Source organism: Nanorana parkeri, unplaced genomic scaffold (genome assembly GCF_000935625.1).
Source record: "Nanorana parkeri isolate BGI_ZX_2015 unplaced genomic scaffold, ASM93562v1 scaffold907, whole genome shotgun sequence".
Taxonomy (NCBI): domain Eukaryota; kingdom Metazoa; phylum Chordata; class Amphibia; order Anura; family Dicroglossidae; genus Nanorana; species Nanorana parkeri.
In genome coordinates this window covers 431,280-447,574 of record NW_017307175.1, presented here as the reverse complement: position 1 = coordinate 447,574, position 16,295 = coordinate 431,280, and the positions used below count along the sequence as shown (strand labels likewise).

At 38.1% G+C, this 16,295-nt stretch overlaps 1 protein-coding gene across 3 annotated transcripts in view; it reads left to right on the top strand.

Annotated features, from left to right (window-relative positions):
- The window catches only part of DACH1 (dachshund family transcription factor 1), a 290,304-nt gene that overhangs the window by 185,096 nt on the left and 88,913 nt on the right, over positions 1-16,295 (top strand). The window contains exon 5 of one of the 3 annotated variants that reach the window (XM_018566002.1): positions 8,810-8,965. The exons of the other annotated variants lie outside the window; for them this stretch is intronic. Within the exon in view, the coding sequence (XP_018421504.1) occupies positions 8,810-8,965 (156 nt within the window). The remainder of the gene's footprint in view (positions 1-8,809; positions 8,966-16,295) is intronic. 3 annotated transcript variants of the gene reach the window in all.

The following is a 16,295-nucleotide window of genomic DNA, read 5'->3' as shown; positions in this document are numbered from 1 at the left end:
AAATACACATCCCAGGGGGGGGGGGGATGCCTGAGATGGTGTATATTGCCACATGTTCCAGTCACATGAGGCCTGGATTACTTCAGGAATGCTTGAGAGGACCAGGAAGTAATATAACAGTAATGGTAAGTGAAAGAAAACATGTTTGTTTAACTAATGAATGTAAGATGATTTCACATCAGCATGCAGAGCTGCAAGCTGATGGGATTTTTAGTGAAGGGGTGGGGTAAAGGCCCGCTTTAATCTAATAATATAATGCAATATATTATAGAGAGAAAGGCCAAAAGCTCTTCTTCCACAATGCAGAACCCCAGCCAAAAAGTTATGTCCTAGGTCTGATGGTTAGCATTATTCAACCCACTTTCTCTGCACTCAGGTCATCCTGGACCTGCCCCTGTCTGTGGCTGGACAGTGAAAGGCGAGGCAGCAGTGATGGGCTTATCTCACTCTGCTTACTCTTTCTATTAGCGTGCTTCTTGTTGGCACATGAACTGAATTTGTTCCCTAAAACGTCAGTCCTATTACACAGGAACTGCAAGAGGCTGATACCAGGTCAAATTCAGAGGTGTAGACCTGGAGCTTTAAAGGAAATGCCTTTTTGGAGACTTTTTCATTCTAAAAGGCGTTTGGTATGGGATGCTGCATGCCAGGGCTAAAAGATTGGCTGCCATTTCTTGTGGGGAGGACATTTTTTGGTAATAAATACAATTATAATAATACAAAAGCCTGCAGACAATTGTGTAACAAAATCAAATTGGCAGTAAGATACTGCTTCATTTTTTTAAGCCCAGAACTTGGTTAAAGTGCAAAGAAAGTACATTAAGGGGAAAGACACAAAATGCAGAAAGTCATGTATGAACTGTAGTATGGAAAAAAATAGGCAATACTAGAATAAAAAGAAAGGTATAAAGAATTAGGAGGCCTTAAACCAGACTACACTTATTTTACCATAACAACACCAGATAGCAATGCTATCAAGTACCAGATCTTCAAAAATGTCTTGAACCCATAGAAGTAATTTATTCTTGTGAATGCAAGAAAAGGGAGAAATGGCATTGTTTGTTTTGAATTTGAGAACTGGTGAAAAAAAGAATACACTACTCAAGGACATCTGGAATCTGATTTTATCTACAGCATAAACATATTGTTAAACTTGGCCAAACAGTGCCTGACCAAATGTACTGTGAATAATTGTAACATTTAAATGTAATGATTAATATGTTTGCACCATTTACGGGAAACATCCACATATCCTGGAAATTATGATATACCTATGGCCATTGTAGGGGAAATACCTTGAGTAAACAGCTTCATTAGAGGGTATGAGACATCTGGGAGGCATTTTGCTGTTTTAATAGAAGCTTTTTCCTGGACATTTCACCAACAACTTCAGATCAATTACAGGTGACAGCATAGCTGTGAGTGCCTTTACAATATAGGTCCAAAGATGGGGTTAGCTGTAATAGCACTACAAATTTAATTTTCCTTCTCTTTTAGGTTCAGACAACAAACAATAAATCATATTAAAGCAGCGATAGCAAAACAGCAATAAGGTATTGCATCTACTCATATCTAGGGAGATCTTTAGTAGTTTTCAAAAGCAATGTAATTAGACCAGCCATTCTTTCTTGAAAGATTACCAAGTGCATTATTTCTATATAGATCTTCAGGTTTTTACAGGTGTTAGTCAAAAAGGGTGACAGAGGTTAAGAGCCAAAAGACCATTTATAATGTAGCTTTACTTGAAAGCAAAGACATCTGAGACATAAAACAAATCTATAAAACACATAAAACAGCATGAGAGCATCAACAGCCAAGGAATAATAACATAATCTCACATAGAAAATTACTTTGTATAGGAATAGGTTATGCTGAGAAATAGAATAAAATTTCATATTAACCCATTCTGAGTTTTACTTGTTAACAATCTCAGGGGTATACATTAAAGCAACCAGCTGGTAAATAAATTGTATTTCTTTAGTGCATTGAAGACAATAAAAGCATCTTTGATTGGTTAGTGCCTTTAGTGTGAATTTGCTTGATATAGTAATTCCCCTCTTTCATTCATACTGCTATTTGTTTCTGATTATAGGGCAATTACTGTAACTTCACACTTACAATTGTGCATAGAAACCATAATGCTTATCATGCACCAATACTTTCTGAATTTGCATCATTTATTCTCTTGGCTGGAGATTTATGTCAGTGTAATTACCATGTACTGCTTACCTACTATGCTTTTTAGTTTTCAGTTGAGCATCAAAATGCATAAACCTAGGAACGCTCATTTTAAAGGCCAGGAAATTATCAATATTTTATAATTAATATTTGTTTCTTTCTCTAAGTAGTTATGAGGATGCTTATTACACAAGCTCAGATTAGAGTTGACAATTGCAAACATAAGCCAACCAACATGGAAGCAAAATCAATACATACATTTCCCTTGGGGCCACTATTTACTGTTCACAGCACCATTTACTTAATGGAATGGCAGTTATGTTTGCAGAAACCTTGTAACTAGCATTTTTATGTTTTAACTAAAAGCAGCTTTCTCCATGAATAACAAAAATAACATGCTTGCTGTAGTTAATGGCAAAAATATTTTAAGCTGTCATGCATCAATAACTTATATGCTGCAGAATAACAAGACAAAGCAACATTTCTAAAAGGAAGCACTTCAGTTGGCAAGCTTTGTTAACTTATCTTGCTTAATTTGAGTGAGATAATGCACTCATCCATAATTGTCTATTAAATAGGTTGAGCCTTCCTGCTTTATACATTTCTGCTGATGCTGGAACTGTATCTCACTTGTCATATAAGAACTAGATTCTTGGTAAAGACACATCTAACTGGCTGACTATTTGAAGTATCATGTTACCATTGCCTAACTCATTTGTCTGCTATATAAAACACAAAGGGGTATATTCACAAAGCTGGCGAAGGATCTGGCCGTAGCTTCGGCCGATCCTTTGGGTAGCTTCGGCCCCAGGACCCCTTCGGTTCAGTAGAACCGAAGGGGTGCTTACGGGCTATTCACCGTACAGCTCCCGATCATGGCCGAGCGGTACAGCCGAGCCGAATGCATATGCATCGGCTCGGCTGAGCCGTGCTGAAAGCCGAAGCTGGCCGAGCAGCCTGCTTCTGACAGCTGGGCGGAGCCAGCCGTGATCTTACGGCTAGCTCCGGCCACTTGCAGTGAGATCAGCGTCCCTGATTACCGTCTAACCAGGGACACTGATCTCCAAACAGCTAACTCTCCCTGGCGCCCGGGAGTCTCCTGCTCCCGGCCGCCCAGGAGAGAAACACTGCTGTGTCCTTTTTTTTCTTTATTCTGACACGATCGATGTCAGAATATAAAAAAAAAAAATTCCCATTGAAAAGCATTGGGACATTACTATTGGCTATTTCAATTTGCAATAGCCAATAGTAAACTAGCATTGTACCCGCCCTCTGCTGCAGTTCCCCATCAGGTCCATCAGCAGAGGGCGGGTACATGCTGAGCATGTTCGGCCGACCCGAAGCCACACGAAGCAAGCCGATGTACGTCTGATTTCAGCCAATGTACGGCTGAAATTAGCCGTACCAGCCTGAAGTGAATAGCCGAACAGTGTTCGGCTCACTTCACTTCAGATCGTTCATTCACTCGGCTGCCCTTGGCAGCTTCGTGAATAGACCCCAAAGTGTCAAAATGGCAGCAAGAATGGTTACAGTATCTAGTAAGACCTACTTTCAAGAAAAAAAAAGTAAAGATAAAAGTAAAGAGGTTTTAGACATGTTCACCCGGTTTGGTGTGCATCTTAGACCTCTTTTCTCCTATATCATTTGTTACTTTTATGGTACTTTTTGACGATAATACATTATTTACATCATCCTTACAAGTGATTGATTTGATGGTAATAATTTTTTACCTCTAAAAGATACTAGCAATTTTGTGTAATATGAATTAAAGATAAATGTGTAGCCTACCCAGAGAGACTTAAGACAAAATATTAATTGTCCATTCTCCTGTTGTTCAGGAACCAGTTAAATGCCTCTAATAAGATATGTCAATGATGTTGGACATCATCTCTCATTAGCAATGCAACCCCTTGTTTTTAAGTGGCTCTCTAGCATTAGGTTTACTTAAATTCTTTTCACATTAGAATATCAGCCACTGAGCTGCTCTAGATTACAATATTCTCCTATCACAGTTGGCATTCAATAATAAATGGGAATGTATGAAACATCATTCACCAGTCTAGAGCTACTGACCATTTAACATGCATACATTTTACTGAAGCTGAAGGCGAAGGCTTACGCATGTTGTCATCATATACTTAATTTGAAGCCTAGGTGTGTGACAAGTTTACTTTATAGTGACATTATACATATAGTTTGTATATTTCACCCACATAATCACAGTGGGAAAGGTTTCAACAACCTAGTGAAGCAGTGATTTTGTCTATTTGCTCTATAGAAAGGTGACAGTAGAAACTAGATAAGAAGTTATAATTGTTTTTCTACATTGTTTTTAACATGTTAAAAGAAAACCTGTAATGGTTTTCAGGCTGTATTATTATTTTAATTTTAAAAATTTGAAACTGTTGTTTCATATAAGTTTTACACTATGTGTATACAAGTTGTTTTATTAATAAACATTTAATACATGATAAAGCGTTCACACAGCACTATGAATTAAAGGGACAGCACAGCAGATGCTAATTACTTTGCAGCTCCCTTGATAGAAGCTTTGGACTGATAAGGCATGAGTCACTGCCCACTGGTTTTAGTTTTGATCATAATAAATAAACATGTAAAATATGTAGCAACTACTACATTCCCTTTAATTCTTTGCTGCCAGGAACGTAAGTACTACATCTGTGGCAGAAGGGACCTGTAAACAGACTCCCTATGTATGTGCAAGGAAAATTGAAAAAACAAAACTGGATTTTTGCTTGCACATGAGTGATATGAACACTGTTTCATCCTATTCAGTTAAATGAACATTTGCTTTGCAAAGTAATATATATCTCTGCTTCTTTAGTAAATACATATCATTCACTGTGTATAAATATAAGCTTGAGCTATTGAGCTCTGTAACCAGCAGGCTTTTTTCCAGTAAAGCAGTAAAACTCCACTTACAAAACAATCTCTATTTGCACATTTGTGTTGCTTTGAGTATACAAACAATAACAGTTAAAGGTTTATTAAACCCTCACTTTTTTGCATATATCTACTGCTAGCAAGCAGTAGATATATGCAAAAACTTTTTTTTTTTAAACCTTTGAAACAGGTTTAAACTTACCTTTGTCTTCGCCACGCGCTCCCATCCGAACATCTGAAAATTTCACGGGCGGCCGCCAAGGATCTTGGGATGGGCGCATGCGCATTTTAGATGTTCGGCCAGGAGATGAGGAGAGACACAAGGTAAGTATATGGAGCAGCGTGCACCCACACAGACTTTGTGGTACATGAGCTAAGAGGAGAACAGAGGTGTCAGCGCTGGATCGGAGACCGGCAGCAGCACTGGAGGGACAGCTAAAAATGACAGTAAGGAAGAAGAAGATCGGATTAAGAGGCATCATTTAAGGTCCCTACACTAACATTGGGGGGAGGGGAAAAAAAACTTTAATCATGAAGACTCCCTGTCACTTCATCTCATGTACCTTTTGATCCTGCAAGTGCTTCTTGGAATCCTGGGCTTCCTGTAGAGGGCCATCAACAATAGCCCCTGTCCTGCTGAATTCACAGCATCATTATCAGCTCTCCAGTGCATGTCTTTGCAATACAGTGTTCATATTGTATGTTTCAATCCTCATTTATGCTTTGTTTTCCTGTTCATGCATGAATGTAATATTATTATTTCTAAGTATCACACACTTCTCCAGAAATCATTAAAATGTATATTTTTTTTACATTATTCCATGCTTCACATTGACATGTAACTAATGTCAACTGTGTAAATAATTTCTACTTATAAATGATAGAAGAAACAGCCAATGCTATACAAACAAGGACCATATTTACTATTTGTGATGGTTTTTATTGGTTGATGATTATGTTTCAGATTTTTTTCTGTTATAGAACTCCAAGTTTTTTTTTCTGTATGAATACTTGTATTCATTTTCAAACACTGTCACATTTATTCAAGTACTCAATTATACAGAGGCAGCTGGCTTTTATCTAGCGATATTTACTTCAAAAAGCTAAGGTAAATGGTATCATAGATTAATTCCTAGGGCACAGAAGATTCTTTTTAAAGTAGAAAAAGATTTTGTAATTACTTAGACTAGAGCAATAAAATCACAGAGTATGTGTGCTGTTAGATTCATCATATGATGTGCCACAATACAAAGCAGCAATAAAAAAAAAACAAGTTATAAAAATCAAACATGGGGACATGACATCCTTGTCACAAATATGCATTACAGTTTGTCTATAATTTACAGCTCTGCATAACATGCTTTCTTGAGTAGTATTTTTTTCATTCAGGAAGCAATGAAACTTCAAAAAGGGCATTATCCTCTGCAATTTCTTACATAAATCAAACTGGAAATAAGACACATTTTACAATTCAATTTAAGATCCCACTGAGACAATAATGTTGCAAGCTGTGCATTTTGCAAAGTAATATAGTAATGTCTAGTTTGCATTTTTGAAAAACCAAATTAATCACACTTTATTGAATATGTTCAAGCAAACCTAAAATCATTTATTATTAAAAATCTCTTGCAACAAATATAAACTATATTTTATACATAAAGGACAAAGTCATTTATTCATTAGGATAAAATGCTTGTACGTAGCATTTTAGAAGAACATGAAATCACAATGTGAATGTATAGTGTATGCAAATCTCCATAGGCATGACAGAGACAATAAAAAGGCAACAATTAAAGCACTTTTACTGGAAACAGTGCAGAGTGATTTGCAGTATAGCAAGATACACAAATTGGCTCTAAAAGTGTTTGAAGTACTCAAAAAAAGTCTTAAAGTATAATATAATTTCAGTTTCCATATGCTATACACAAATATATGCATTTTTTTAACTTTAAAATGTGTTATTTAACTATGGACTATTAAGGAAAGCATTTGAATTGTTAGCGTTGTTTATTGGGTCACAGGTCATGCAGAAATTACACTTTTCTGTACTAATTTAATATATGTGTTTAAAACTGAACTCAAAGCAGTTACGCAGTTGAAACTGAAAACTGTTTTACCTGTCAAAAGAATTTGTAATTCCGAGTAGCTAGTCCTGTGATCCAGACAGCTCTGCTAAATAGCACAGCCAGGTCCTCAACTTAATGGCAGCTGCAGCAAAGCTTGTTCAAGAGCACACCCTCACACTACTGATTGGACAATAATGAGTCATTACTGTGCTCTTTTGGCTCTGTCCCCCTGCCACAGTGTTCTCTGTTAACACACACATGTACTATAGCAGTTTGATTAGTTTCTAGTGCTAACCCTCCCTCTCTACTAGTTTCCATACCATCTGACTCACTAACCTGAAATACGCATGTAGTGAATAAAGTAAGAATGAAGTCAGAACTATTGCTTGGAACAGGTGAGCAACTCAAAAAAAACCAAACTTGGTTTGGGTAAGCGTTTTTAAACGGAAATGTCAGTAACGGTGCTGTGCCATTGTGTAAGTGCAATAAATTTAAAAACATTTTAATGAATGCATAATGTCAGTGCGATAATAAGTGTTTTTTATTTGCCTGGGTCAGATAGGTCAGGTTTACAGAAGATATGTACTAAAAGAGATATGAGGAGTGCCAATTCAAACCTCCTGTTAACATGATAGCTGTCAGACTGTCATACTGATCCATTGGCTTCAGTATTTTCAAGTCACTGATCTTGAAGACATTTGCCTTGTGCACAGCTGGGTTTCGTTTGATTGTGTGATGTAGCAAATGGATTTAGTGGTGACTTGTGTAAATGGATCACTGATGCGTAACATTTACACTTCAAAGCTTGACAATCAGATATAGGCACATGTTTTAGAGTAGTTTTCTAGGCAGAGATGCATTAAGGTAGAATGGGGGCCTAGGCAAGGTCCCAATCTGTCCACTGGTCCTTTCTGTTAAGATTCATTAGGATTGCAGCATGTACAAAGATGTTTGCTACAACCATTTGCATTGCCTGTATTGGCATTACTCCATCAGACAGCTTCTGCACGCAAGTTCATCCTCGTTGTGAAGTAACAGGACGGTGCACAGCTTTGGCCAATAGCATCCTCCCGCTGGTTTACTGCAGGAGAATGAAAATTGTACTTACCCCCCCAAGCCTGGAGAGCTGCTGAACACTGTGCTGCTGCCTAGGTTGCCTTGTGGATTATCTTGCTGTGTTTCCAGGCACTTTATTTATACAATTATATATATAAAAACTGGCAGAATGGCTGAATCAGTAAAGTGCTAAATATGTTCTGAGCCAGCTTTTCTAAAATACAGGTAGTAGAGGACAATGGACCAATGTTTTCTGTGTTTGATGAATTCCTTCCACCAGCTATTCCCCAGCTTTTTAGCAGAAGCTAGAGGGTTGGAGGAGAGTGAGAATGAATCCTTGTATATATTTATACACAATGATGACTAAAGAAAGTAAAGTGTATAACTGTCCTGAATTAAATGATAAGGCAATACATACACTATGTATGTGTCAACATAGCTACAATTATGTTTCATTCATTCACTGTAAATTTTAAAATCATACCTTTCATTTGAAAACATGTTGAAGTACAATGCCAATAAAATAAGGCTTACCTGCTCAATCAATGGTTTTGTAAATTATAGACACCATCCTAAATCCCAATAATGTATATTCATTTCTACAGGGAGCAGTGATGGTTCTTGGGAGAAAGAAAAGCTTCAGTCTCTCCCTACCCAAGGATCACAAGCCTCTGTAAACCATCCCAACTTGCCTGGACAGCATAACCTTCCAGTTACTCATCCTCTGAACTCTCTTCAACAGAATCACCTGCTACCAAATGGTACGAGATACTATCATTCATCCCTCATCATGACTATTAGTGTAGTTGTGTTAAAACCAACGAGCATAAGCAGTGGAATTTAAAAAGTATTTCCAGTGCTGAGGGGTGGTACACTATTTTGTGAAATTCCCAATTTATTTGAAACTAGAACTTAGTTAATGTGTAGTGCTGTGCATAGAAATGTTTGGTATAAGTATTCATTATTCCCTAAAGAATATGTTGCTAAATTACCTGTTGCTAAGCTAAGATGCCTAGTTAAATTGTAGTAAATGTGCGCAACATTGAAAATGTTGCCAATGCATGATGAGACATAAGTCCTAGTTAAAAAAATGTAAAATGACTTAATGGCATGAAAAGACATCTTGGAATGAGAATATTTTTTTTCCGTGATTTGTGCATATATTGCCTAATATTACCCCTTTGCTATAGTTTAATAAATCCCATGATAAATGTTTTAAAATGAAAAATTAATTAACTTATTTTAAAACTCCATGTGAAATATTGTCTATTAATGCTTCTGGAAGAAATAAATATGTCTTCTGCTTTAAATCAGTTTTACAGACCCAAATTATGAAGAATGTATCAGCTTGCTTTTGTCTCTTAAACTAGATCTTAATGTGATATACAAATAAAACTATACTATAAGAAGACGGTTCATATTACATGTGTCTATGCAATTGTGAAATGAATACATTCTAACAAATATAAAAAATCAAGCAATTTATATTTATACTTTTAAGTGAACAGATGCATGGTATTTATTTAACCACTTAAACAATCCTTAATTCTACTTTAAAGAGTCATTCCACGTTTGATGGGAAAAGGCAAACAATCCCCTCTGGGTGTTCTGTGTACATTACAAGGATTTTAACCAACTTAGTAGAAGTTTCCTACCTGTTTCTGTTCTAAAGACAAAGCTGCTTATTCCAGCAGGACCTTTCCAAACTGATCCCTGAATGGGAGGGTCTGGGTTCATTATAATCAGCTAGTGGGCTTCCTGGGTTATAATAGGGAATGTTGCAGTGTCTGCATCCATTTACTAATAATTAACCCTTAGGGAGTATCTCCCCAAAAATGAAATTCTATTGCAAGGGATGCCACAATGTTCTACTTGTATCTTAGCGCAGACTTCTGGGAAAATCAGTCAGCCAATCACAGAAGCAGGAAGTGACATTTCTGGGGGTGTTCCATATACCAAGTGTATACAGAACACCACCTGGTCGCCATTCCTCTTCTCCCCACTTCCTTCTTCTCTCTCCTCTTGCATTGCATTTCTGTGGCAGATTTTTGTAGTTTTAAATGGAAAGGTAGTTTTTGATAACATTAAATATTTTAAAGATTTTCTAATTTTTATCTTTTGAAAGTTGAGTTACTCTTTAAAGCTGAATTTCTGGCAGATATAAAGGACACAAATAAATGCAGTCCGACATATGCATACATCATCAATGTATTTTTGTAAACTAAAAGCAATGTAAGTACCTGAATTTGACCTGCTCATACCCTCTTGAATTCTACTGCAGGATAAGAGCTCAGGACAGGAGGGGAGAAGCAGCACATGGGGTAATTTGTTGTTAGTCGATAGAATAATGACAGAGAGATGAGCTCTTCACTCTCCTGCTTATCCTTTCACTGTCTAGTTACAGCCTGTAAGGGCCTGTTCACATGATTTTCAGGTCCAGATCAGGTGCGGATCTGCAGACGTGGTTATGTGTTTTTGCCGCGTTTTTGATGCGTTCCAGTTAAAAAAAAATATATATATTTCTTTATTTTTTTTGCTGAAGTGGGGCTGTCAGTATGTTAGCTGCAGTGCAGTGCGTTTTTGACGTGTTTTGTGTTCCCGGACCGTTTCCTGACCATACAAAATGTGACATGCAGTATTTTTCTGTCGTAACCTGAACGGACTGCGCATGTGAGAACTGTAGCCCATAAAACACATAGGGATACATTGGGATGCATTTTTAGTGCAGGAGCGTACGGATCAGGTCAGCACAGAAAATGGACGTCGTATGAACAGTTTTAACATGAACCTGTTCCCAGACCATGCACATTAAATAAAACATATTAACATATTCTGAACAAGCGGGTAAAGTAGTATTAAACTCTCAAACCTTTTTAATGTTGAATTCAGATCAAACAAATATACATTTTCCAGCAATGCATTTCTTTACTTTTTTGCCCAATAACTTACAGTCATCCTGTTTCTGAACAACTACATCTCCCTCAGCTCCACTTCCCTGAACTTCAGGTCCAGTACAAGGTGACAACAAGGGACAGATCAGTCTCCAGCAGCTGTCCATTCACTAGCTCGGAGAAGGGAGGAGAGAAAAGAAGGTAGTGGGGAGAAGGGGAATGGATTGCTGTTTGGTCTGTGTGTTTATGAAAACATACACAGCTTACTAGAACTCACAGGGGTGGCTCCATGGGACCCTGCAGGGAAAAATAAGTTACCCTACAAAAGGATATTAGGATCAGTGCTCCAGGGACCAGCTGATTCTGCAGGAAACTAAAACTTTTAAAAATCAGGGAGCATAATCAATTGTAAGTGATTCCATCAGCATTTGAAAAAGCTTAAAACCCTTTTGCCTTTAATACCACTTTAAAATACTGTAGACCGACTTCCGGTTCCGGCGCCTGATGTAGCGGACGCAGAGTGCAGAGCTCCCGCACTGCCAGGGCACAAAACCGCATATAAAACCTGAAACCAGCAGCCTTTCCTAGCCCACAAACATCACAGACGCTTACCCGATCCACGGAAGCATGGATAAGTTCCTGGCGAAGCGGCGCAACGGACCTCGCGGCAAAGGTACCCCGGTACGCAGCAGAAGGCCGCAAAGCCAGACCAAGATGGTCGCAACCCCCGACCCACGAGACTTAGGTGCCTCATCGGATGATGAGCTGCCGGCAATGTCGGATCACAGCTTGATTGCCGCTGAAGTAGCCAAACTGCTGCGGCCAACCATCCAGGACGCAGTGAGCAAGGCAGTCTCCAAGGGCATACAATCCCTACGTCAGGACCTCTTGCACCAGGCCCAGAGAATTACGGAGGCGGAATCACGCATAGTGACCCTGGAGGAGGGAGCTGACTCGTCGGCCTCTCAGCTACATACCAACACTAAACAAGTACAATTTCTCCTGGATCGGGTTGAGGACCTCGAGAACCGTTCACGTCGCAACAACGTGCGGATCGTGGGCCTCCCTGAATCTTACCACCCATCCTCGCTGCCGAGTATCTGCGCCATAAATATTCCAGTTTCGAACGAATGTCATCATTAGAGATACAGTGGTAGCCTGGAGGGAGACACACAAGATTGCGAAACTTAATCCATATTTTTCCAAGCATTTACTAATCAGAGGTAATCCGGCATTCCCACAGGGAGTGGAATATGGAACCTTCGCCAAATGGGAAACAAAGGGGATATCAACTTTTCACAATCTTATATCCAAATCCACGGGCAAAGTGTTGACGTTCTCGGAGCTAATGTCCACTTACAGAGTCACCAGACAGGACTATCTTCACTACTCTCAAGCTTGTATACTGTATACTGTACAATGCAAAACCAATAAAATTGTGTTGGGAAAAAAAAAAATACTGTAGACCAAGTCCCCATTCACCTTTGTGTCTGTAAGACGTTTTAATACAATTGCCTTCAAAATCCTCACTAGATGCACTAAAATCTCCATTTATTTCCCCCTTTATTTTCTATTGCTGCAAAATCTTGGCAGCCTGACAACCTTAACAGCTGTTAGACACCAAGTGAAACCCAACTTTAGACACTTTTGTAATCTTTGAGGATGAATTACATCACAGAACATGCAGTTAGAGAGGTCAGGGATGGCTTTTTTAGAAGCTACTTTACTGCTTCTTAATTGCTTGCTAAAGGGTATGTAAATCATAATAATTAAATTCTCTTGTTTGCACCATTTTGGTCTGATAAATATACAGTTGAAAGTGTTTTGTTATGTCTGTTTGATAATTAAAAAAACATATATCCAGTAATCTTTTTAGAACTTTAGAGCTGTGCTGTGTCTTGTGCACAATTCCTGTGGTATCTTAAAGGAGAACTATGAGGTGAGTGCTTTTCACTCACCTCATAGCTCTAGCCGACCTGTGACAATGAGACTGTCACAGGTCGGCTCAGTAGATCGGGAAGTGAGCGAACACATACCGGCGTTTGCTCACTTCTCGATCCTGTCACGGCTCTCTGCCGTGACAGGGGAGGGACTGGATTCCCCCTCCCCGCTCCGATCCTCCGGCGCTGACTGGCAGAACGGATGGGGGAGGGGGCGGGTACAGCTGGCTCTGCCGCTAGATAGGCAGAGCCAGCTGTCACTCACGCAGCTGGGCGGATCCAGAAATAATTGTCGGGATCTGCTTCAGCTGCAGCGTCTCAGTATACTCGGTATACTGAGCTTTGGGTGACGGGAGGACGCTAGTTTGTGTCCTCCCATTACCCTTAGGAGAACTATGGGGAAAATCCCTAACCCCATAGTTCTCCTTTAATGAGAGTATTTAGCCCTCCCAGTTTATATCTTTAGAATTGTTAGCTTTCATGCTAATCATTCAGTGATGGGAGAGTGGGTGAGTTTGAGTAGCTTAGCAATAGAAACCTAGGCAGGGTTGACCACACTCCAGAAAAATTCTGTATTGTCAGTCCACAAAGGGACTTTATAGCTGAGTTAATTCTTGCCAATCAACAAGTATTTTTTCTGTACTTGCAGGGTCTTTAAAGAGGACAACATGGGGAAATGTGCATGCACTACATTGCATATTTTTTTTAAAATTTTCCCTGACTGAATTTATGAATATGAACAAAAACTTTAATGTCCATGGTCTGGACACGTGCTGTAAGGCAACATTTCATATATATTGCATGTTAGCTCATATTTTTATTTTGCAATGTTTATCATGTGTTTTGATGTGACCTTCACATTTTTACAAGAGTGCTCATCCACAATTTTATCATTGTATTAAATATAGCCACAGTGAATGAGTGTAATTATTTTTGAAGGGTTGACTCATACATTTCATTGTGAGAAAAAGCGGTAAAGCACAAGCATTGTCTGTCAGTGGAATAGCAGGAAGTAGAGCTGTGATATGTAAATGGTAGAATAGTGGTAGATTATTTGACCCTTACATAAAAAATATGATAAATATAACACATTAAATCATACTACTAAAACTACTAATGCTGATAGGCCATCACTAATTGCAATATTAAACATTTCCCCATTAAAGCAAATTTTCATGTAAACTGGAGTTCCCTTTTGGTCCCAGATCACCTCATAAAGAGGATCCCTCTGCATGGACCTTCTGGATTCTTTCAAATCTGCAGCAATTAGCAATTATGAGATCTTATATTAGGCATGACCATGATATAAAATGTTTCTTCATTGAAACCTCTGTATTTCACTAGTGATATAATCTAATCAATTTCAGGTCAATATCCAACTGTTGTTTCTAAGGGGAACTGTGGGAACTATTAAACCCTTTATGTTAGGAGACAAAACTAAAGCTTTAGTAAAAAACTGAAATGCATTGTATTGTACTTTTCATGAGTTATGCAAATTGTTTATTTTTTTTAACTTTCTACATACTGAAAATGTCACAAAAGGGGCTATTACATAAAACTCTGCATGCCTAATTGAGTTAGGAAATAATAATGCCAGAAATGTTATAGGCTCTAAGAAGCACAGTGGGGTTGAGCTACTAAAGGGGTAAAGGCTTTTCACTTTGCAACTTTCATTTTGGTAAGTAAGAAGAACCCGTGTTGACTTTGAATACCGAATTATGTGCAAGGGAAATTGAAAGAACAGGGTTTTTGCTAGCACATGGTTAGGTTTTTAAAGTCAACACAGCTTAACCATTTGTAACCTTTAACTTTGCCAAGTGAACAGCCTCCATTGCTTTAGTAAATGTACCCAACTGAGCATGGTATGTAAGCTTTTCACACTTACACATATAAACAAACTTGAATTTGAGGAACAGCCACACGTGCCAATGCCAAAGGTGGCATATTTCCAAGGCATCAACAGGTTGGTCATATTTAAAGTGTGTCACTAAAAAAACTTTTTTGTTTTGGATAGAGTAGCAAATGGTTTAAACCCCTGTGTGAATTTTTAAATAAGTACATACCGTATATGTTCCTGTAATTGACATGCTCTATTTTACTATATATTATATAGAATATGTCAGAAACTGTACTGTGTCACTAATATCTGTGGTATAGGTAGCCTGTGGGCTCATTATTTAATTCTAGCCCTGTTCATTAATATTTACATCCAGGTGATAGAAACATCAATGTCCAAAACCAAACGTCAATATATGTCAATATAAACGAGAGTATTCAACTCTTACAAACAGTAAGCAAGATTCAGATGTACTTACAGTATATGCAGTATGTCTTTAGATATAGATTCAAATTATGTTACATGTAAGTAAAGGTTGTGTTCTAATGAAATATAATTGTTTGAGTTGAGCAGTATTGGGATTATTTTGTAATTGAACAGTTGCTGAGGTATTTATCAACTAACAGGTGGTACAGGTCACACTTTATACAACAGACCATAATAATTGTTTGCGGGGAATTGCATTCCACTTTAAGCCATTGTTTCAAACAGCAATTAAATATGTGTCTGCAGTGTTTACATAGTTAAAAGTTAGTTCAATAATGGCACCTGTTTTACCATAGCTTGTTTATAAGATGTTGAAAAATAGACAGCATGACAACTGGAACATTGTAATTACTTTAACTGTTTTTCCCCAGTAGAATGCTTTGCTAAGCATTCTCTTATATCAAATTCAAAGCACAGTAATCCATAACAATCAATCAGAATTCATCTGCCACTAAACTGATGTGTGTAACCTGAAAGAGCAGTTTCCATGGGTAACTGCCCTTTACAGGATGTCATTGTACTACACTTGAAAGGTTTAATTAAAAAAAAAAGGAACTACTATGGGGAGGGGGAGGCATTGCTCAGAGCAACCATGTAGATGTATGCTTTCATTGCTCAGCTTAGACAAGATAAGCTTTTTTAGAATGTGTTTGATGCAGAATTGTATTTTTTTTCCAGTGTATGTACACTGTGTATTTTAACCACGCTGTCTCATCCTGCTTCTGAATGTCAAAGACTAAACAGTATCATCATCATCGTCATCATTATATTAAGGTTTCAAATTTGAAAATGGAACATATTTTGTACTTTTTTTATGGTCTAAGTATGAAGTACTATTAAGAAAGTGTTTCTTCTATTCTCAATAACTTCTTGTCAGAGGCGTAACTAGAAACCTCAGGGCCCCGGTGCAAGAAACCGTTAAGGGCCCCCCCCCCCC